At 41.1% G+C, this 22977-nt stretch overlaps 1 protein-coding gene across 2 annotated transcripts; it reads right to left on the reverse strand.

The window, feature by feature from the left end:
• Positions 1 to 17048: 17048 nt before the first annotated feature.
• Positions 17049 to 22226, reverse strand: LOC110618757 (BTB/POZ domain-containing protein NPY2). Of its 2 annotated transcripts, none has more exons than XM_021761994.2 (5): positions 21883 to 22226; positions 20538 to 21409; positions 19679 to 19748; positions 17938 to 19116; positions 17049 to 17800 (listed from the first exon to the last, which is right to left on the reverse strand). In XM_021761994.2, the coding sequence occupies exons 2-5, from the start codon at positions 20597 to 20599 to the stop codon at positions 17249 to 17251; spliced, it is 1863 nt and encodes a 620-aa protein (XP_021617686.1). In that variant the 5' UTR covers positions 20600 to 21409; positions 21883 to 22226; the 3' UTR covers positions 17049 to 17248. The 2 variants fall into 2 exon arrangements, with proteins under 2 accessions (XP_021617686.1, XP_021617684.1); XM_021761992.2 differs by having other exon boundaries at positions 21747 to 22226.
• Between the last annotated feature and the right edge of the window lie 751 nt (positions 22227 to 22977).

The following is a 22977-nucleotide window of genomic DNA, read 5'->3' on the forward strand; positions in this document are numbered from 1 at the left end:
ATTGCTCCGAGAGCCGTTCAGAGGTTGGGGTTGATGATCTCTGAGTTAGAGGGTCCTCTCTAGGTCAGTGGACCCAAGTGTGATCCATCAGTGGCAGAGTCAGTCTGCCAGTGCAGTCCAGTCTTTGTTGAGGGAAGATGCCTTTCCGCCGACCTTGTGGTTCTAGACTTGACAGATTTTGACGTCATTCTAGGGATGGATTGGTTATCTACCCATGGTGCTACCTTGGACTGCAGGGACAAGGTAGTCAGGTTCAAAGGTCAGGATGGGTCAGAGGTTGTCTTCAGGGGAGACAGGAGGGGTACACCTAGAGGTCTGATATCAGCTCTTCAGGCTCGTAGGTTGCTTAGGAAGGGATGTCAGGGGTATTTGGCTCATGTGAGAGAGCTTAGCAGTCAGGTTAGAGAGCCCGCCTCGGTGCCAGTGGTTAGAGAGTTCTTAGATGTGTTCCTAGACGAACTACCAGGTTTACCACCTGCTAGGGAGATAGAGTTCGAGATAGAATTGATGCCTGGAACCCGACCGATCTCTATCCCTCCCTACAGGATGGCTCCAGCCGAGTTGAAGGAATTGAAAGAACAGTTGCAAGAGCTGGTAGACAAGGGCTTCATCCGACCGAGTACCTCACCTTGGGGTGCTCCAGTCTTATTTGTCAGAAAGAAGGATGGATCCCTTAGACTTTGTATTGACTACAGGCAGTTGAACAAAGTCACTACCAAGAACAAGTACCCATTGCCAAGGATCGATGATCTATTCGACCAGCTAGCAGGAGCGGGTTGTTTCTCCAAAATAGATCTGAGATCGGGGTACCATCAGTTGAGGATCAGGGAAGAGGACGTGCCAAAGACAGCTTTCAGGACCAGATATGGGCATTTTGAGTTCCTTGTGATGCCGTTCGGGTTAACCAACGCCCCTGCAGCATTCATGGATCTCATGAACAGAGTGTTTAGTCAATACCTGGATCACTTTGTTATTGTCTTCATAGATGATATCTTAGTGTATTCCAGGAATGCAGAGGAGCATGCCCATCATCTGAGGTTGGTTCTGCAGACCTTGAGGGAACATGGCTTGTATGCCAAGTTCTCCAAGTGTGAGTTCTGGCTGAGGAGCATTTCATTCTTGGAGCATGTAGTGTCAGAGAATGGAATAGAGGTAGACCCCAAGAAGGTAGAAGCTGTGGCTAACTGGCCTAGACCCACTTCAGTGACAGAGATCAGGAGCTTCTTGGGTTTGGCATGTTACTACAGGAGGTTTGTTCGGGACTTCTCAAAAATAGCAGCTCCTCTGACCAGACTAACCAGGAAGAATCAGAAGTTTGTGTGGACCGACCAGTGCGAAGAGAGTTTTGAAGAGCTTAAGAAGAGGTTGACTTCAGCACCAGTGTTAGCTCTGCCATCTAGTGATGAGGACTTTACAGTCTTTTGTGATGCGTCCCGTGTGGGACTGGGTTGTGTACTGATGCAGAATGAGAGGGTGATTGCTTATGCTTCTAGACAGCTAAAGAAGCATGAGTTGAATTACCCCACACATGACCTAGAGATGGCAGCAGTAATCTTTGCACTCAAGATGTGGAGGCACTACCTCTATGGGGTAAAATGCGAGATCTTCACAGATCATAAAAGCCTGCAGTACATCCTGAGTCAAAGAGATTTGAACTTGAGACAGAGGAGATGGGTAGAGCTGCTGAGTGACTATGATTGCAAGATTCAGTATCATCCGGGTAAGGCGAATGTCGTGGCAGACGCCCTAAGCCGGAAGTCACTAGGCAGTCTATCCCACATCATGGCAGAGAGGAGACCAGTGGTGAAGGAGTTTTACAAGCTCATTGATGAAGGTCTACAGTTGGAGTTGTCTGGTACAGGTGCTTTAGTGGCTCAGATGAGAGTGACACCTGTGTTTCTGGAGCAAGTGGCTTAGAAACAGCATGAGGATCCAGAGTTAGTGAAGATTGCCAGGACTGTTCAGTCAGGCAAAGACAGTGAGTTCAGATTTGACAGTAAGGGGATCCTCCGCTATGGGAGTCGACTGTGTGTACCAGATGACATAGGGCTAAAAGGAGACATTATGAGGGAGGCTCATAATGCGAGATACAGCGTTCACCCCGGAGCCACCAAGATGTATCAAGATCTGAAGAAAGTGTATTGGTGACCAGCGATGAAGAAAGAAGTGGCACAGTTCGTGTCAGCCTGCGAAGTGTGTCAGAGGGTGAAGCTGGAACATCAGAAGCCGGCTGAAATGCTTAACCCACTACCTATTCTGGAATGGAAATGGGAGAACGTAGCTATGGATTTCGTAGTGGGGTTACCGGCGACGTCCAACAGATTGGACTCCATATGGGTGATTGTGGACAGACTCACCAAATCTGCTCACTTCATCCCTGTCAGGAATGGCTATTCTGTGGACAAGTTGGCGCAGGTGTATGTAGATGAGATTGTCAGGCTGCATGGGGTTCCTGTTTCGATAGTATCAGATAGAGGACCCCAGTTCACCTCCAGGTTTTGGCGGAGTCTGCAGAACGCCATGGGTACCAGATTAGATTTTAGCACTGCCTTCCATCCACAGACGAACGGACAGTCGGAGAGGACCATCCAAACTATCGAGGATATGCTTAGAATGTGTGTGCTGGACTTTGGCGGTTCTTGGAGGCAGCATCTACCTTTGGTGGAGTTTGCCTACAATAACAGCCATCATGCTAGCATCGGGATGGCTCCATATGAAGCTTTGTATGGAAGGAAGTGCAGGTCACCTGTTTGCTGGGAGGAAGTTGGAGAGAAGGCCTTGGCAGGGCCTGAGTTAGTAGAGATTACTAGCAGGGTGGTACCCATAATCAGAGAAAGAATCAAGACTGCTGGGAGCAGACAGAAGAGTTATGCAGACATCCGCAGAAGGCTAGTAGAGTTCCAGGAAGGGGATCTGGTATTGCTTAAGGTGTCTCCAATGAAAGGAGTAGTTCGGTTCGGGAAGAAAGGTAAGCTGGCTCCATGGTACATCGGACCCTTTGAAATCTTGCAGAAGATCGGGAATGTATCGTACAAGCTTGTAATACCCGGCATGTTCAGACATCAGAATTCCTATCGTTCGGTGGAATCGAGGATGTCAGAGTATCCCTGAAGGGAGAGTGGAGGTTTTCTAACATGTTTTTAGATGTTTTAAGCTTTTGTTTTAGCAAAGGAATAAGTTTTGAAGAAAAAAGGCTAAGGAAAGTTTTGCCACTTTCGGCCCCCTAAAGTGTAAGTTCGGCCGCCTAAAGGAGCTCATGTTCGGCCCCCTAAACTCAATGTTCGGCCCCCGAACGTGATGAGGTGTTACATGTAGCTTTGGCCACCGAACGTGAAGCGGTGGTTCACTTTTTTAAGTGGATATGACCGACTATGGAGGTGCTTAAGCTCTCCTTTGGGTCAGGAACAAGCACATGTTTCCCCTTGGTGATTTTCTTGAGTTTCTAATCAAATCTTTCAAAGAAAAATAAGTTTATGGTGAGTTTTAACTAGTTTTGAGAAGTTGTGGAGTTTGAGAACTTGTGAAGCTTGAATCTTCATTTCTTCAAGTTTGGGGTCACGCCAGCCTTTGTTCTTCAAAGGGTAAGAGTGAATCCTTTGTTTTTATCATGTTTTAAATGAGTTTGATGATGGGAAAGGGGAGTTGTGCTTGAGTATGCATAAGTTGTCCATATTAGGGTGTATGGATCCTATGCTTTGTGTATGGTTGTTGTGTGTTGTTTGTTGGAGTTTAATTTATTTGAAGCTCCTTTATGCTTATTGAAGTGTTTATGCATGTTTTAGAAGGGTTAAATGCATGTGTTGAGGTCTGAGCAGGTGATGGAGGGATTGGCAGGCGTCCTTGTGCACGAAACTGAGTTCTGGATGAACTCAGGTTCGGCCCCCGAAAGTCCAAGTTAGGCCGCCGAACATGCCTGACTTTCGTCTCTGGAAGGGACATTCGGCTGCCGAAGGTGCCCCCGAAAGTGCCCTGTCCAGCCTTCCTTTGCATGTTTTCTATGTTTGGTCTAAGGTGTTTTAAGGGGTTTTAAGGGGAGATGTTTAGCGGTATGTCCGAGTATGTTTGGTCCCTCATTTGAGTCTATCTGTGTAGGCACAGAGCAGAGGAACCAGAGAGAGCAGCAGTGAGTACTGCTCCAGAGTTTTCAGAGCCTGCAGAGTCAGTCAGTCCAGATAGCCAGAGGTGAGTGGAACTAAACTTAATGCTTTTTGAATTGATCAAAGACATGTTTTAGCATATCTCATGCATCATGATTATGCCATAAGTTGATTGCATTAGTATCCACGAATATGTTGCATTGCATTGTTATTTGTTGATGTGGGTAAATGCTGAATGATCCCATAGTCACAGACAGGAAGACCAGGAGCCTTTGACTACGCCCTGGCAAGTATAGCAAAGACCAGGAGCCTTTGACTACGCCCTGGCAGGTATATAGTAAAGTCCAGGAGCCTTTGACTACGCCCTGGCAATGGTAAGTACAATGGTGTTATATACACATATACATATATGACAGGAAGTCCAGGAGCCTTTGACTACGCCCTGGCACAGAGTTACTGGGACTATGTGGTGACAGGTTTACTCTTGATGTGAAATGTTTGTGTTATGACGCATTCCATGAGAGCATCTGTTAATGAATTGTTTTACTGTTCTACTCACTGGGCTATAGAGCTCATCCCACTCCCTTAACCCCAGTTTTGCAGGTTCAGTATACCGTGTACAGGGACAGTCCAGCAGGGTTCAGAGAAAGAATAAAGAGAAATGTAATAGTCTAGAGTGGACATGTACTGTTAAAGAGATGTAATAGTTATATATGTGCTTGACTTAGTAGTTGTAAATCTATTGTGTTGTACATGATCGGTATATGTATATGTTTTACTGTATGTGGACTACCAGGCTTAACAGGTATGAATGAACCCATCTAGAGCTAGCTCTAGTCAGGGGTACAGAGTACAGAGTACAGAGTACAGAGTACAGAGATAGTGCATGCACAGGTTAAGCCTTGGGCCAGAAAAGAGTTTTTATTTTCACAGAAAATGTATGATCATGTATGAGATTGACAGGTACACAGAGAGTATAGCAGGCTTGCTACGGGTTCTGGCGGCCTTAAGCCGACCTGAATCCTAGCGCCGGTGACGGTCCATTTTGGGGTCGTTACAGATTGGTTTACCTCTAGATTTTGGCGAAGTCTGCAGAGTGCGATGGGCACAAGATTAGAGTTTAGCACTGCTTTCCACCCACAAACTGATGGACAGTCAGAGAGGACCATCCAGACCATAGAGGATATGCTTCGATTGTGTGTGTTAGACTTTGGCGGTTCTTGGAGGCAGCATCTACCTTTGGTGGAGTTTGCCTACAATAACAGCCATCATGCTAGCATAGGGATGGCTCCGTATGAAGCGTTGTATGGGAGGAAATGCAGATCCCCTGTTTGTTGGGAAGAGATAGGAGAGAAGGCTCTGGCAGGGCCAGAGTTAGTCGAGATTACTAGTAGAGTGGTGCCCATGATCAGAGATAGAATCAGAACAGCTCAAAGTAGACAGAAAAGTTATGCAGACGTTCACAGAAAGCAGTTAGAATTTCAGGAGGGTAATTGGGTATTGCTGAAAGTGTCTCCGATGAAAGGTGTGGTTCGTTTTGGGAAGAAGGGTAAATTAGCTCCACGGTACATTGGACCTTTTGAGATTGTGCAGCGGATCGGAAATGTATCATATAAGCTAGATTTACCTGCTTCGATGGAGAGGATTCACCCGGTCTTTCATGTTTCTATGCTACGGCAGTTTGTGTCAGATCCGACTCAGGTTCTGAGTGAGCCTGAGGTGGAGATTCACACAGATCTCACCTATGTAGAGCTGCCAGTGCGGATTGTGGACACACAGCTCAGACAGCTAAGGAACAAGGAGATTCCGATGGTGAAAGTCCTATGGAACCACCATAATGTAGAAGAGTGCACGTGGGAGACGCGGGAGTCTATGCTCCAGCAGTATCCATATCTGTTTTGAGGTTCGTTTCCTCCTTTTTGTATGTTTCTAATTTGTTTTAGGAACATCCGAGGACGCATGTTCTTAAGGGGGGGAGAATGTAATACCCGGCATGTTCAGACATCAGAATTCCTATCGTTCGGTGGAATCGAGGATGTCAGAGTATCCCTGAAGGGAGAGTGGAGGTTTTCTAAAATGTTTTTAGATGTTTTAAGCTTTTGTTTTAGCAAAGGAATAAGTTTTGAAGAAAAAAGGCTAAGGAAAGTTTTGCCACTTTCGGCCCCCTAAAGTGTAAGTTCGGCCGCCTAAAGTAGCTCATGTTCGGCCCCCTAAACTCAATGTTCGGCCCCCGAACGTGATGAGGTGTTACATGTAGCTTTGGCCACCGAACGTGAAGCGGTGGTTCACTTTTTTAAGTGGATATGACCGACTATGGAGGTGCTTAAGCTCTCCTTTGGGTCAGGAACAAGCACATGTTTCCCCTTGGTGATTTTCTTGAGTTTCTAATCAAATCTTTCAAAGAAAAATAAGTTTATGGTGAGTTTTAACTAGTTTTGAGAAGTTGTGGAGTTTGAGAACTTGTGAAGCTTGAATCTTCATTTCTTCAAGTTTGGGGTCACGCCAGCCTTTGTTCTTCAAAGGGTAAGAGTGAATCCTTTGTTTTTATCATGTTTTAAATGAGTTTGATGATGGGAAAGGGGAGTTGTGCTTGAGTATGCATAAGTTGTCCATATTAGGGTGTATGGATCCTATGCTTTGTGTATGGTTGTTGTGTGTTGTTTGTTGGAGTTTAATTTATTTGAAGCTCCTTTATGCTTATTGAAGTGTTTATGCATGTTTTAGAAGGGTTAAATGCATGTGTTGAGGTCTGAGCAGGTGATGGAGGGATTGGCAGGCGTCCTTGTGCACGAAACTGAGTTCTGGATGAACTCAGGTTCGGCCCCCGAAAGTCCAAGTTAGGCCGCCGAACATGCCTGACTTTCGTCTCTGGAAGGGACATTCGGCTGCCGAAGGTGCCCCCGAAAGTGCCCTGTCCAGCCTTCCTTTGCATGTTTTCTATGTTTGGTCTAAGGTGTTTTAAGGGGTTTTAAGGGGAGATGTTTAGCGGTATGTCCGAGTATGTTTGGTCCCTCATTTGAGTCTATCTGTGTAGGCACAGAGCAGAGGAACCAGAGAGAGCAGCAGTGAGTACTGCTCCAGAGTTTTCAGAGCCTGCAGAGTCAGTCAGTCCAGATAGCCAGAGGTGAGTGGAACTAAACTTAATGCTTTTTGAATTGATCAAAGACATGTTTTAGCATATCTCATGCATCATGATTATGCCATAAGTTGATTGCATTAGTATCCACGAATATGTTGCATTGCATTGTTATTTGTTGATGTGGGTAAATGCTGAATGATCCCATAGTCACAGACAGGAAGACCAGGAGCCTTTGACTACGCCCTGGCAAGTATAGCAAAGACCAGGAGCCTTTGACTACGCCCTGGCAGGTATATAGTAAAGTCCAGGAGCCTTTGACTACGCCCTGGCAATGGTAAGTACAATGGTGTTATATACACATATACATATATGACAGGAAGTCCAGGAGCCTTTGACTACGCCCTGGCACAGAGTTACTGGGACTATGTGGTGACAGGTTTACTCTTGATGTGAAATGTTTGTGTTATGACGCATTCCATGAGAGCATCTGTTAATGAATTGTTTTACTGTTCTACTCACTGGGCTATAGAGCTCATCCCACTCCCTTAACCCCAGTTTTGCAGGTTCAGTATACCGTGTACAGGGACAGTCCAGCAGGGTTCAGAGAAAGAATAAAGAGAAATGTAATAGTCTAGAGTGGACATGTACTGTTAAAGAGATGTAATAGTTATATATGTGCTTGACTTAGTAGTTGTAAATCTATTGTGTTGTACATGATCGGTATATGTATATGTTTTACTGTATGTGGACTACCAGGCTTAACAGGTATGAATGAACCCATCTAGAGCTAGCTCTAGTCAGGGGTACAGAGTACAGAGTACAGAGTACAGAGTACAGAGATAGTGCATGCACAGGTTAAGCCTTGGGCCAGAAAAGAGTTTTTATTTTCACAGAAAATGTATGATCATGTATGAGATTGACAGGTACACAGAGAGTATAGCAGGCTTGCTACGGGTTCTGGCGGCCTTAAGCCGACCTGAATCCTAGCGCCGGTGACGGTCCATTTTGGGGTCGTTACAGATTGGTTTACCTCTAGATTTTGGCGAAGTCTGCAGAGTGCGATGGGCACAAGATTAGAGTTTAGCACTGCTTTCCACCCACAAACTGATGGACAGTCAGAGAGGACCATCCAGACCATAGAGGATATGCTTCGATTGTGTGTGTTAGACTTTGGCGGTTCTTGGAGGCAGCATCTACCTTTGGTGGAGTTTGCCTACAATAACAGCCATCATGCTAGCATAGGGATGGCTCCGTATGAAGCGTTGTATGGGAGGAAATGCAGATCCCCTGTTTGTTGGGAAGAGATAGGAGAGAAGGCTCTGGCAGGGCCAGAGTTAGTCGAGATTACTAGTAGAGTGGTGCCCATGATCAGAGATAGAATCAGAACAGCTCAAAGTAGACAGAAAAGTTATGCAGACGTTCACAGAAAGCAGTTAGAATTTCAGGAGGGTAATTGGGTATTGCTGAAAGTGTCTCCGATGAAAGGTGTGGTTCGTTTTGGGAAGAAGGGTAAATTAGCTCCACGGTACATTGGACCTTTTGAGATTGTGCAGCGGATCGGAAATGTATCATATAAGCTAGATTTACCTGCTTCGATGGAGAGGATTCACCCGGTCTTTCATGTTTCTATGCTACGGCAGTTTGTGTCAGATCCGACTCAGGTTCTGAGTGAGCCTGAGGTGGAGATTCACACAGATCTCACCTATGTAGAGCTGCCAGTGCGGATTGTGGACACACAACTCAGACAGCTAAGGAACAAGGAGATTCCGATGGTGAAAGTCCTATGGAACCACCATAATGTAGAAGAGTGCACGTGGGAGACGCGGGAGTCTATGCTCCAGCAGTATCCATATCTGTTTTGAGGTTCGTTTCCTCCTTTTTGTATGTTTCTAATTTGTTTTAGGAACATCCGAGGACGCATGTTCTTAAGGGGGGGAGAATGTAATACCCGGCATGTTCAGACATCAGAATTCCTATCGTTCGGTGGAATCGAGGATGTCAGAGTATCCCTGAAGGGAGAGTGGAGGTTTTCTAAAATGTTTTTAGATGTTTTAAGCTTTTGTTTTAGCAAAGGAATAAGTTTTGAAGAAAAAAGGCTAAGGAAAGTTTTGCCACTTTCGGCCCCCTAAAGTGTAAGTTCGGCCGCCTAAAGTAGCTCATGTTCGGCCCCCTAAACTCAATGTTCGGCCCCCGAACGTGATGAGGTGTTACATGTAGCTTTGGCCACCGAACGTGAAGCGGTGGTTCACTTTTTTAAGTGGATATGACCGACTATGGAGGTGCTTAAGCTCTCCTTTGGGTCAGGAACAAGCACATGTTTCCCCTTGGTGATTTTCTTGAGTTTCTAATCAAATCTTTCAAAGAAAAATAAGTTTATGGTGAGTTTTAACTAGTTTTGAGAAGTTGTGGAGTTTGAGAACTTGTGAAGCTTGAATCTTCATTTCTTCAAGTTTGGGGTCACGCCAGCCTTTGTTCTTCAAAGGGTAAGAGTGAATCCTTTGTTTTTATCATGTTTTAAATGAGTTTGATGATGGGAAAGGGGAGTTGTGCTTGAGTATGCATAAGTTGTCCATATTAGGGTGTATGGATCCTATGCTTTGTGTATGGTTGTTGTGTGTTGTTTGTTGGAGTTTAATTTATTTGAAGCTCCTTTATGCTTATTGAAGTGTTTATGCATGTTTTAGAAGGGTTAAATGCATGTGTTGAGGTCTGAGCAGGTGATGGAGGGATTGGCAGGCGTCCTTGTGCACGAAACTGAGTTCTGGATGAACTCAGGTTCGGCCCCCGAAAGTCCAAGTTAGGCCGCCGAACATGCCTGACTTTCGTCTCTGGAAGGGACATTCGGCCGCCGAAGGTGCCCCCGAAAGTGCCCTGTCCAGCCTTCCTTTGCATGTTTTCTATGTTTGGTCTAAGGTGTTTTAAGGGGTTTTAAGGGGAGATGTTTAGCGGTATGTCCGAGTATGTTTGGTCCCTCATTTGAGTCTATCTGTGTAGGCACAGAGCAGAGGAACCAGAGAGAGCAGCAGTGAGTACTGCTCCAGAGTTTTCAGAGCCTGCAGAGTCAGTCAGTCCAGATAGCCAGAGGTGAGTGGAACTAAACTTAATGCTTTTTGAATTGATCAAAGACATGTTTTAGCATATCTCATGCATCATGATTATGCCATAAGTTGATTGCATTAGTATCCACGAATATGTTGCATTGCATTGTTATTTGTTGATGTGGGTAAATGCTGAATGATCCCATAGTCACAGACAGGAAGACCAGGAGCCTTTGACTACGCCCTGGCAAGTATAGCAAAGACCAGGAGCCTTTGACTACGCCCTGGCAGGTATATAGTAAAGTCCAGGAGCCTTTGACTACGCCCTGGCAATGGTAAGTACAATGGTGTTATATACACATATACATATATGACAGGAAGTCCAGGAACCTTTGACTACGCCCTGGCACAGAGTTACTGGGACTATGTGGTGACAGGTTTACTCTTGATGTGAAATGTTTGTGTTATGACGCATTCCATGAGAGCATCTGTTAATGAATTGTTTTACTGTTCTACTCACTGGGCTATAGAGCTCATCCCACTCCCTTAACCCCAGTTTTGCAGGTTCAGTATACCGTGTACAGGGACAGTCCAGCAGGGTTCAGAGAAAGAATAAAGAGAAATGTAATAGTCTAGAGTGGACATGTACTGTTAAAGAGATGTAATAGTTATATATGTGCTTGACTGAGTAGTTGTAAATCTATTGTGTTGTACATGATCGGTATATGTATATGTTTTACTGTATGTGGACTACCAGGCTTAACAGGTATGAATGAACCCATCTAGAGCTAGCTCTAGTCAGGGGTACAGAGTACAGAGTACAGAGTACAGAGTACAGAGATAGTGCATGCACAGGTTAAGCCTTGGGCTAGAAAAGAGTTTTTATTTTCACAGAAAATGTATGATCATGTATGAGATTGACAGGTACACAGAGAGTATAGCAGGCTTGCTACGGGTTCTGGCGGCCTTAAGCCGACCTGAATCCTAGCGCCGGTGACGGTCCATTTTGGGGTCGTTACAAAGCTGGATTTACCTGCTTCAATGGCAAGAATCCATCCGGTTTTCCATGTTTCTATGTTGAGGAAGTTTGTGTCAGATCCGGGCAAGGTTCTTAGTGAGCCAGATGTGGAGATTCAAGAGAATCTCACTTATGTCGAACAGCCAGTACGGATCCTAGACACCCAGATCAGGAAATTGAGGAACAAGAAAATCCCGATGGTGAAAGTCCTATGGAACCACCACAATTTGGAGGAATGCACTTGGGAGACACGGGAGTCCATGCCCCAGCAATACCCTTATCTTTTCTGAGGTTGGTCCCTTGTGAGTTTTATGTGTTTTGTATGTATGATATGCGTATGCCATGCTAGGTGCTAGTTGAGGAACATTCGGGGACGAATGTTCTTAAGGGGGGGAGAATGTAATACCTGGCTAGACTCCGGTATCAGAATTCCTACCGTCCGGTGGAATCTCGGATGTCGGAGACCTCTAGAAGGGTAAAATCATGTTTTCTCAAATGTTTTCATGTTTTAATGATTTTTAAGTAAGAAAGAATTTGAGTTTTTAAATGAAAAAGACCATGGAACCTTCACCAGGTTCGGCCGCCGAACGTGGATAGGTTTTGGGAGCACTTTTGGCCTCCGAAAGTTTTATTTGAAAGAAACCAGGTTCGGCCGCCGAACCTCATGTTCGGCCGCCGAACCTCATGTTCGGCCGCCGAACATGCATGAGATGTGGGGGCACGTTCGACCCCCGAACTTGAACTGGCCAGCCCCTATATAAGAGCTCCATGGCCGAAACGGGTGAGTTTTCTCCCCATTTTCGACCACGGTGAGTTCTTGCTCCTCCATGGTTCGTTTTTGATGATTTTCCTTCAATCCTTCATGTTTTAACAAGGTTTATGTCGTTTTGAAGAGATTTGAGCAAGTTTTGGAGCTTTGAGGTTCAAGAACTCAAAATCTCCCACCTCCGAGTTTAGGACGTCTCCCTCTCGATCTTCAAGAGGTAAGAGCCGATCTTAAGCTCATTTTATGTTTAAAGTAAGTTTTATGCAAGATCTATGGGGTAGAATGCATGTTTAGCTCATAGTTAGGTTTTTGAGTTAATGTTATGTTTTGAGCAATGTGGCTTGGATTATGTTGTTGTTGTGTGTTGTAGTTGGGGTTTTAGATAGTTTGAAACCCCTAGGAGCCAATGTGTATGTTTTTGCATGATTTGGTGAGTTATATGCATGTTGGAATGGAAGGGAGTTGAGTTTGTGCAAGGGAGCCAAGTTTCTGCCCTTTGGCAGAAACCAGGTTCGGCAGCCGAAGGAACTTTCGGCCGCCGAACATGGCTTGGGAGGCAGGCCTTTCGGCTGCCGAAGTTGCCCCCGAAAAGAGACTTTCGTCTCTGTCTGGGACTTTCGGCCGCCGAAGGTGCAGCCGAACCTGCCCGGGTTTCGGCTCTGGAGGGACTTTCGGCCGCCGAAGGTGCCGCCGAACCTGCCCTGTCCAGCCTTCCTTTGCATGTTTTTGCATGATTGTTTCATGATGTTCTAGGGGGTTTTTGGGGAGTAGTTTAGAGTTATGTTCATGTATGTTTGGTCCCTCATTTGAGTCCACCTGTGTAGGTTCGGACCCGAGGAACCGAGGACCCCAGCAGTGAGTCAGTCACTTCAGAGTCAGTAGAGCTTCAGCCAGAGGTGAGTGGAATAACTCTTATGCTTTTAAATAAATAAATCAGTTTTAGCATGATTCACGCATCATGAATGCCATGAGATAATAGGGTGTTGCATTAGACTCACGAATATGTTGCATTGCATATTATGTTTGATGATGTGGGATGGATGTTGAATGATCCATTAGTCCCCCTATGCTATGATGATGATGATACGGTACGAAAGACCAATGAGGCCCATTCTACGCCCCTGGCACTATGTAAGAGAAAGACCAATGAGGCCCATTCTACGCCCCTGGCACAGTTGGTCCATGTAGGGGACTATTGGTGACAAATTCATCATTGATGTGATTAGCTGTGTTGTGATGCATTCCATGTTATCATATGTTTTAAATTGTTTTATTATTCTGCTCACTGGGCTCTTGTAGCTCACCCCTCTCCCTTAACCCCCAGGCTTGCAGGTACAGGGTAGACCAGGAGGTCAGCAAGAGTAAAGAAGTCCTTGTTTTGTAATAGATAGAAAGTGGACATGACAAATTATGTAATGATTTAATGTTATGTTTAGCCATGTTATGTAGTGATGATATTAAGGTTTAGAAGTGTGTTTAACCATAGTCTGTTGTAATCTCTTTTTGTTATATACATGATCTTGATGTCTATTGATGTTTATGTTTGACCAACTCAACTTCTGATGTATCGCCCATTGGGGCAAATGATGAGATCCCACAGAGGGATTAATGTTTAAGTTATGCTATGTATAGTGCATGCACAGGTTGAGTTTGGTGTATGAGGAAAAGAAAAGTTCTAATTTTTATGTATGATTGTTGATCATGTATGGGATTGAACAGGTTTACAGGTTACATGTCAGGCTTGCTACGGGTCCCGGCGGCCTTAAGCCGATCTGGATCCTAGCGCCGGTAGCGGTCCGATTTTCGGGTCGTTACACGACCTTTGCATGTATCGAACTGAAAATATAAACCCATACTAGAGCCCTCATCAAATGCTCCAGTATGGTAAAAATCACATGCCTCATGCTTAGTTCAAATATAATTCATAAATAAAACTTTTACATAAAAATCATGTATACAGGGATTACAAGGTCAAAAACTAGGACAAAGCACAATTCTAATCCATTAAACAATACATGTCCACAACTATACTATTACATTAGACTATACTAGCAACTATGCCGACTTCCCCGAGCTATCTTTGATTCTGCAAACCTGGGTTTAAGGGAAAGGGATAACCTACAAGAGCCTAGTGAGTAGAACATAAAAACAGTTTAATACATATATGATCGAATGAAATGCGTCACAACACAAACAATACACATCAAGATGGACTTGTCACTATTAACCCTCTACATATTCCAATAATGCCCAGCCCTCAACGGAAGCTCCTCAGGACTTCCTCTTAAACATAACATAACATATCCATAATGCCAGGGGCATAGAATGGGTCTCGACCTAGACTTTCTCTTATATATTGCCAGGGGGCGTAGAATGAGTCTCGACCTGGACTTCCATATACATCATAACATATCATACTCGAGGGCTAGTGAGTCATCCAACATCCATCCACAACAACAATAATTTATGCAATGCACCATATTCGTGATTTCTAATACAAACAAATATCTAATATATATACATGGCATTCGTGATGCATGAGTATTCTTAAAAAGTTTGAATTCTTTAAAATAATAGATCAGTTCAGTTCTACTCACCTCTGGCTAACGCTCGCCTAAAACTGGCGCAGTTATTTCACTGTAGGCCTCTACGGTCTCCTAGATCCGATCCTACACAGATGGACTCAAATGAGGGACCAAACATAACTATTACAAGACTCTAAACAACTCCCCAAAAACCCTCTAAAACATACCAAAGCATGCATACAAAACAAGCAGAAGAAGGCTGGGCAGGGGATTTTCAGCGGCAAGTTCGGCGGCCGAAGGTTCCTCACAGATCTGAAAGTCAGGGACTTTCAAGGGCAGGTTCGGTGGTCTAAACTCCACACAGATCCGAAAGTCAATGACTTTCGGGGGCAGGTTCGGCGGCCTAAACCCCACATAGATCCGAAGGTTGGAACCTTCAGAGGCGGGTTAGGCGGCTAAAAGGCTGCCTCCATAAGTAGGTTTGACGGCCGAACCTAAGCTCTCCAGCAAGGCAGAACCCGATTATGCTCTATGCACACAGCCACCAAACACTCCGATCCTCACACCCAACAACTCACAAACATTCATACTCACTCAACAAGCATAAGGGACATAAAAACTAGCCTAATCCCCAACAAGCAACAACAAAAACACACAAGAGAAAACATTCATTATCAACTTAACCTAAACCCTAAAACTTTAGATTTAACTATTTGCATGCATCAACAACCTTTAAACCCTTTTTAAAACTTATTTAAAACATAGGAAAAGTAAAGATCTAAACTTACCTCTTGGAGATTTAAAAGTAGCAGCAACCCAAACTTGGAGATGAGGGAAATCGATCTCCAAAGGTCTCCAAGTGGTTAAAACTTTAGATTTGAACTCAAATCTTTAAAAACGAGGGAAAACTCATGAATTTTCTACGAGATTTGAAGGAAAAACAACATGAGCAAACAAGGGAAGGTTAGGGCTCATCTCTGCCCGAAAATGGAGAGAAAGCTCTCTTATTTTCGGGCTTGAAGACCTCTTATAGGCGGCTGGATAAACCACCTTCTGAGGCCGAACCTTGGGATTTCCTTCAAAACTCTTTTCTTTCTTTTTAACACAAAACCCTAAAAAAAGAATTTTCAAATTCATTTTATGAAAACCTTATTTTACCCTTCTAAAGAGATTTCAACTTCGAGATTCCGGATTTCAACAGGGATTTCATAGGAAGATTGGAATTTCGATGCCGGAATTTAGCCGGATATTACAAAATAACACAAGACTCTATAAACCACCATGTCCAAAATAAGAAAAAATCATAAAAACACTTATTTATACTCTATCTAAGGGAGAGAGAAACCCATACCAAGCAAGGTAGAGAGAGTCGCCCCTATCCATAGGGGTAAGAACTCCCATGACAAACCGACAAGAAAGAGGCCCTTATCTTAGAAACCACCGACGACCATCACTCACAGAGATATATCTCCTTTATTCTCAAATTTACTTTTGTTTTATTAACCAATTTCATCTATTTTAATCTTTAAAAATAAAATGGTGGACTAAATTTTGATACAATTATGATTTTGTCCTTAACAATTTTAATATGATTTTGATTTTTATTGTGATTTATTTTCATTTTAATTTTAATTTACATATTAATTATTATACTTAAAATATTAATATTTTTATTTTTATTTTAAAGCAATAAATAATTTAAAAATTTTAACATAAACAATAATAAAAATAATAAAGTAACTTTTAAACAATAATAATATTAATATTAAATATATACTATATATAATTCTCAGTTTTTTATAATAAATAAATCTGCAATTAATATTTAAAATATATCATATTGAAATTATTTTGTACTCCCAGACTTAATCTGGTAGTGAGTGCATTTAAATAAATTTAAAAAGTCTCAAGTTCTATTCTCTCAATCCCCAATTCAAAAGAAATAGTTGAAATTATTTTTAAAAGTATGTATAAAAATAAAAGATAATATTATTTATATGTGAATATAACTGAAATTATATATCTATATATAATTTTAATTATATATATTATTAAAATTATAAATACTTGAGTAGAATCTGTATTAAATTAAAATTTTAAATATAAATTAAATTAAGTACAATTCGATTTAATTTTTATAGGAGTGATTTTTTCGATTTTGTTCGATTTTGATTCAAAAGCCTTGAATCTATGCCCATGCCTAATATTTATAGATCGTTGTGTCTAAGTTCAGATTTGGTAATTACAGAACAAGACTAGATTTTTTGTTTTTTAAGCATTCTCCAGAGGTTTCCTTCTTCTGCTTCTCCCCAGATTGGTGGCTCCCTAAATCCAGGAAAATATGGGCTAAATAGGTAACCTCCATTGAAACATCAAAATTATTTTGGAGCTTTCATTGAAATATGTAATAATTCTCCTAAAATCAAATATTTCACAAAAATTTAATTATTTTCTTTAAAATCAAATATTTCACAAAGAAACAAATTTTCCGATTTGAAAAGAATATAAATTTTTTAACTTGCAAATTTTCAGAGAAAATGAAATCAGAATGAAGAGTTTTAAGGTTTTCTTTCTTATTTCTTCTTCAAAATGATACATGCTTTTACATGTTGCTGAATTAGAATAACAACTCATCTCTTTTAAGTTGTTAATATCATTCATTTAGACTAGATAAAATAACCAAAAGCCAACCAGAAATCAACTCTCTCAAGTCATTTAATTTATACTAAGAGACAGAATGCCTCCTGTTTCTTGATGGAGTAGACTTAGCTTCTTCTGGGATTGTAGAACCAAGACTATCAGATGAATCTGAGCCACTGTTCTCACTCTTTTCTCCTTTGCTTGACCAAAGCTTTGTAAACATCATTTTCGACTTCACCAAACCTTTCATTCTATTGCTTGTGGCCTTATCTACACCATTTTTACCATTCCCATTTCTCTTTGCATTACTTAATCTCAAAGATGCTATCTCCGCCTTCAGTGCCTTGAGCTCCTCGACTGTAACCACAGCATCCCAATCTTCGTCTGGATTAGTAACAGCAGAGGCAGACCTTGAGCTCCCATGAGAAAGATATCGGAGCTCTTTTGGGAGATCAGGAGTGCTACTTCCTGATGTGGCAGCCACCCTGACCTGCTCGAAAAAGAGTACCTGCACAACCACCCGCAATGGAAGTCTCTCGTTCTGCACTGCGTGCATGCATGCGTCGACTGAGAGCTTCTTGCAATCCATCAACTTGCATATCCTCTTCCTCTCGCTTTTGCTGATCCCTGGATGCTCCTGCACTTGAGGAATGAAGAAGCTCTAGATGTCATTGAGGCCCTAAACCACATCTTGATATAACAATGCATCACTATTATTTAAAGTTCAACTTGTTTAAAATTTTGATATGGACTTGTATTTTGAGGAATGCTTACCCTGAGAAACATGTCAATTGCTCGATATAATCCATCATGAGCCGGCCGGAAGATACCAGATACCATCTCAGCGAGCTCAACAAACTTCAACAAGGGTAGATTGAAGTCCTTCGCAATTTCAGCAAGGTATCCATCTACCAGTTTTGCCACTATCAGCTTGGAAGCATTCGACAAAATCCCTGGTCCTGTAATCTCCTGTACCTGTTGGCCTTCTTCTAATGAATCAACCTCAGCATTCTGATCTCGCATCAGAAACTCTTCCACTATTTTCTTTATGGTATCAACATCATACATCATACTCACTCCTTCTGCTGAAGGTATCAAGAGATCATGCACAGAAGCCTCCTCTAGTTGCTGTCCTATTTTCCTGATTAGCTGTCCCTTAGACATGTCTCCTAGGCCTACATATATGGCTGCTTTTAATAACTTCAGTAAAAAACTACAGGACAAGCCGCCTCTGTCAGCAGGCAACAGACACACAATTGTATCAACAGTTGATTTATACTTTATCGCTTCTCCGTATTGGATTACACCCTTGCTTAATCCTTGTAATCTTCTATAAGCATAAGCTTTCAAGGCTTCTCCAATCACTTCACTAGGAACTATACCCTTGGTTTTAATTGCCGTAATAACATGCTTGTATAAATCAATATCAAGATCACACAAATCTTCCACCCACCAGTCTTTCGGCACCAAATGGTTTCTTATAGCATTCACATCTGGATCATTCCCATTTTCTTCTAGGCGTTTCTTTCGGTTGTAGCCATAGGACCAGTCAACTTTTGAAACATCAATGCAGGCCTTGGTAGCTACACCATCAACACAATTATTCATTATCTCCAGTTCCTCACATAATGGCATCAGTGGCTTTGTGGTCTGCAGAGCAATGATTGAATCCTTCCAGCTGCGAAAAATGCTGGAGCCAAGGAAAACATCGATTTTGTAAATGAGATTCCCTTTTTCAATGTTTTCATGCATTCCCAGGTACTCAGCCGCACATCGAACAGCAATGACATTGTAAGCACTGAGAGTCACAACCATACCATAACAAAATTTGGCACATATCTCGAAGGAAGCAGACCCACCAGGAATATCAAAAATGTCAACTTCATCAATGTTTTGCTCATTGGCAGTTGCAGCTAACTTTTGCAAGCGAGCACTTTTTGCCAGAAGCGGAAACTGGATAGTGGATTTTTCAATTGTTAGCATCAAAAGGATTTCATAACACAGCATATAATTTGCATGTATTGCTTAGGCCAATATCCTTTTTGAATCATTTAAATTAGAAAACAGAACTCTGCTGATTAATTTGGCTAAAGAAAGAAAATAATTCCTCTCTTTTGTTATACACCTTTAACAAAATCTGCTTTTTTGCTCAGTAGCTTTATATCATGTGATAAATCATCAATGTGTCAAGCTCCCCGGTAAGTTGAGAGAAATACATAAAATTCCAAGCATAGACACTAAAGATCAAGTTACTTCAAACAAGCCATGTGAAGTGCAGATTTCGCTAGAACAACCATAACATTTTCTGAACTAAAACTAGATGTGAATTTGGTAGCATAAAAAAATAAATATCTGTTATGGTTAGTGAAAATTGAAAATGATGAACATGTTGGTTACTCCAGAGAGAAAAAGAACAAGGAAAAAAAGAAGGAACTTGGAGGCAGTGATACTAAAGATGCCTCACAGCCCAGGTCCTAAGCTTAAAATGCTTATCAGATTGGAAGGATCATTGTACCTTATGCAGATAAAACTTTACATTCCCAACAGTAACAATGAAGTCTGTTGCCAACTCATTAGCCACATACCTGCACATAATATTATAGAGCTTTCGTAATGTCACTATCAGTTCATAACTTTAAATGTTGCACAAAATACATTCTAAAAATTGCCACAAGTATAAGGTTATTAAAAAAAAGTTTCTCTAACATAGATATCGCTATGCCACTAGCTGATGGAATCAATTAAAATATGGCATTTGAAACCAGTCAAATAGACTCTTAATAGTTCAAAAACTATAGTTTACATACAAAAAGCAAATATTGCATGATCTTTGTTTAGAGGCAGAACACATCCTGGAATCTCCAGCACAAATATTAAAGTATAAATAATATTCATTATTGATATTTGATACAAAGCCATTTGACATCCTCAATGATGGACAAAGTGAAATATGGGGAAAACCAAGATTATCCCTTCCTTCATGAAGGTAACTCAGTAAGCAAATAGTATTTACTTCAGTATCATGAACATGGTAGGAAATTGTATACCCAGCAATCTACCAAGTAATAAATGATCAAGTTATCTTTAAATCTTGAGGAGCTTATTCAGTTGACAAGTTTTGGCTTCATTATATTATATAAGACTCTATTCAATTGAACTACTTCACATCCCTCTTTCTGAATCCCATTGTAGATTTAATCCAATCAACCCCTCTACAAAACTCGGAAGTGACCAACAGACACTCAAGGCCACACACTTGAAAGAAAAATCATACACCAACTGAGCACAAAATACTGCCTAACATAAAGGCATTTCCTATCTAGGAAGTGCATAAAAAGTAAAAAAGAATATGAATAAGGCTCCAAATGTCTCACCTGACATTGTTTGCATCCGACTGAAACGAATCCGGCTTTGATCCAAGTTTCATAAACTTCATTTTGACAAAGTAAAAGATCCAAAATCTCCTGTGCTACCTCTAAAGAAAACCTTGCCCACTACTTCACTGATAGCTTATGCTCACTACCATAACCATACATTCTCAAAGAAACAATACATAACCCCAACTCGAGGAGAAATTCCTTGAATTGGAAAAATAACACACCAGTTGTGGGGACCAAATTCTTTAACTGTAAGTGACTCTCCAGGCTTCAATGACTGTCAACAAGGATCTAAAATAAGGGCTGAATATATATTCCATGAAAGCTATGACCGAATCTTGACAGCAACCGAGGCAGGAAGTGTGACTAAGAGAGAGAGTATGTGTTTAAAGGGATAATTGAGAATATGGGATTTGGTAATTTTTTAACAAAAGGATCTCTTATATAACAAGAAAACTGAGAAATGGCTGTTGCCTAAATCGGCGGCAAAGCCCACGGAGCACGGGCTCAATAAATCAGTACAGGAGACATAGCCAACAGGCACTCTGCACTAAACAACTCACAATTTGATGACACCCCACAAGCATAAATCTGACTCCACCTCACTTCCTCACCATTTCTTTATCTCTCCCTCTCTGATTACTTCGTCACTCTGTTTTTTTCTCATTTAATAATTCATATCAATAAAGCCTCTTGAGCCTTTAAGTCCACAAACTTGACATTTATAAACAATGTGCATATATCTATATATTCTTTACCGTTGAAGATTGAAAACTTGCAACAGAAAACAGCATCTTGGTATCAGTTGAAGAAGCCACCAAAACAGTAGACAGCAAGCATCTATCTTTGATTTAAGTTTCTTTTTCTCCCTTAAAGAAATGCAAAGGATGGGAATAAATGAGAGTTGCACAACAATGTTATAATAATGAACAACATCAACTGCCAACAACAAAATCAAAAATCAAAATGAAACTGAAATCAAGAGGAATCTACCAGAATATAAAACAGATATCTACTTTAATAATCATAACGAAAGATCCGGTTAAGCTATCATAGATTAAAATCCCACACAATCACATACGAATACAACCAACTTGGAAATCAAAGAACAAGTCCCACAAGCCACTCTCCGTGTAAACCCCAGCAAAATCCAAGACCACCAATTATATACAAATCTAGAAAAAGGCCATGAACAGTACCGCCTACTTGAATCAAAGCGGATAAACAAAGAAACCCTTTTGAAAAGCAGCAGCAAAACCCATGTTCAAACAACTTAGAGATCTCAAAATGCCAAACCCAAAAGCCACAAACCAAGAAAAAAAAGCTAATGAAAGAAACCCACCCATTAACAAACAATTTATCAAGAGATGATGGAGAAGTGTTGCGTGTAATAGAATTAGAAGTTGTGTGTTGTGTGGTTGCAGCAGAAAAATTGGCTCGCAGTTTCTATATTTGTTGTTGCTTTAATTTTAGCGAGGAAAGTTGGCGGTATTCATTCAATTTTGGGGACATTAAGAGGCCGTCATCACCACCCCACCACCACCTTTGCTCAGCTATGCACGCCAAAGCTGACAGGCAGCTGCTTTCTCATTAAATTACCTACGTTTGCTTTATTCTTAATTAAACACGTTCTGGTTTACTGCATTTGCTCCCTCTTCCACTTTTCTCCATCCAAACCAAAACCGGACTCACAGCAAATGCCATTTACTGTAAAACCCAGAAGTCAATAATAATAATTATTATTATAATAATATAGATATTATCATCCGATTCTTGCTGATCTGCCAAGAATAAATATTTATTTTATTTATGAAATTCAAACTCCCTTTCTTACGTAGAAGAGAAAAGCGTCAATTTACTCTTTTCAAATTTATTATAATATTCAATCTTTTAATTATACTAAACTATTAATCTAGTTTTCTCTATAAAAAAAATTTCATATTAGTAATATAAAAAAATTTCATACTAAACTATTCAATCTTTTTGTTCATTTTATTTCTGTTGGTCTCAAATCTAAAATTTCATGTGATTCTAATATACTGAATTAAATTATTTAAAATAAAAAGTTAATACTTTGGGATTAGTAAATATATTATTCCACATAAATTTTAATAACTGATGATGGTGCTGACCATATCTAGCAGAATGATTTACTTGTAATAATTTAATATTACCATCAACTTTCTGTTCTTTTTCTGATATGAACTCTCTTTGTTTGCTTAAATAAGAATACTAATGACTCTGAGATCACTAAGGATTGGCTTTATTATTTGTCCCAGAATCAATTATCACTCGAATACATATTAGTGATTTATTTTTAGAAAATTTTTTTCATCAACTAAAATATCATTTATAAAAAAAAAATTCATTTATAAAAAAATAAGTGGAATCAAACAAAAAAAACAAAAATTCTCCATGAATATTAAAAACATTATAA

Source organism: Manihot esculenta, chromosome 7, assembly GCF_001659605.2.
Source record: "Manihot esculenta cultivar AM560-2 chromosome 7, M.esculenta_v8, whole genome shotgun sequence".
NCBI classification, from domain to species: Eukaryota; Viridiplantae; Streptophyta; class Magnoliopsida; order Malpighiales; family Euphorbiaceae; genus Manihot; species Manihot esculenta.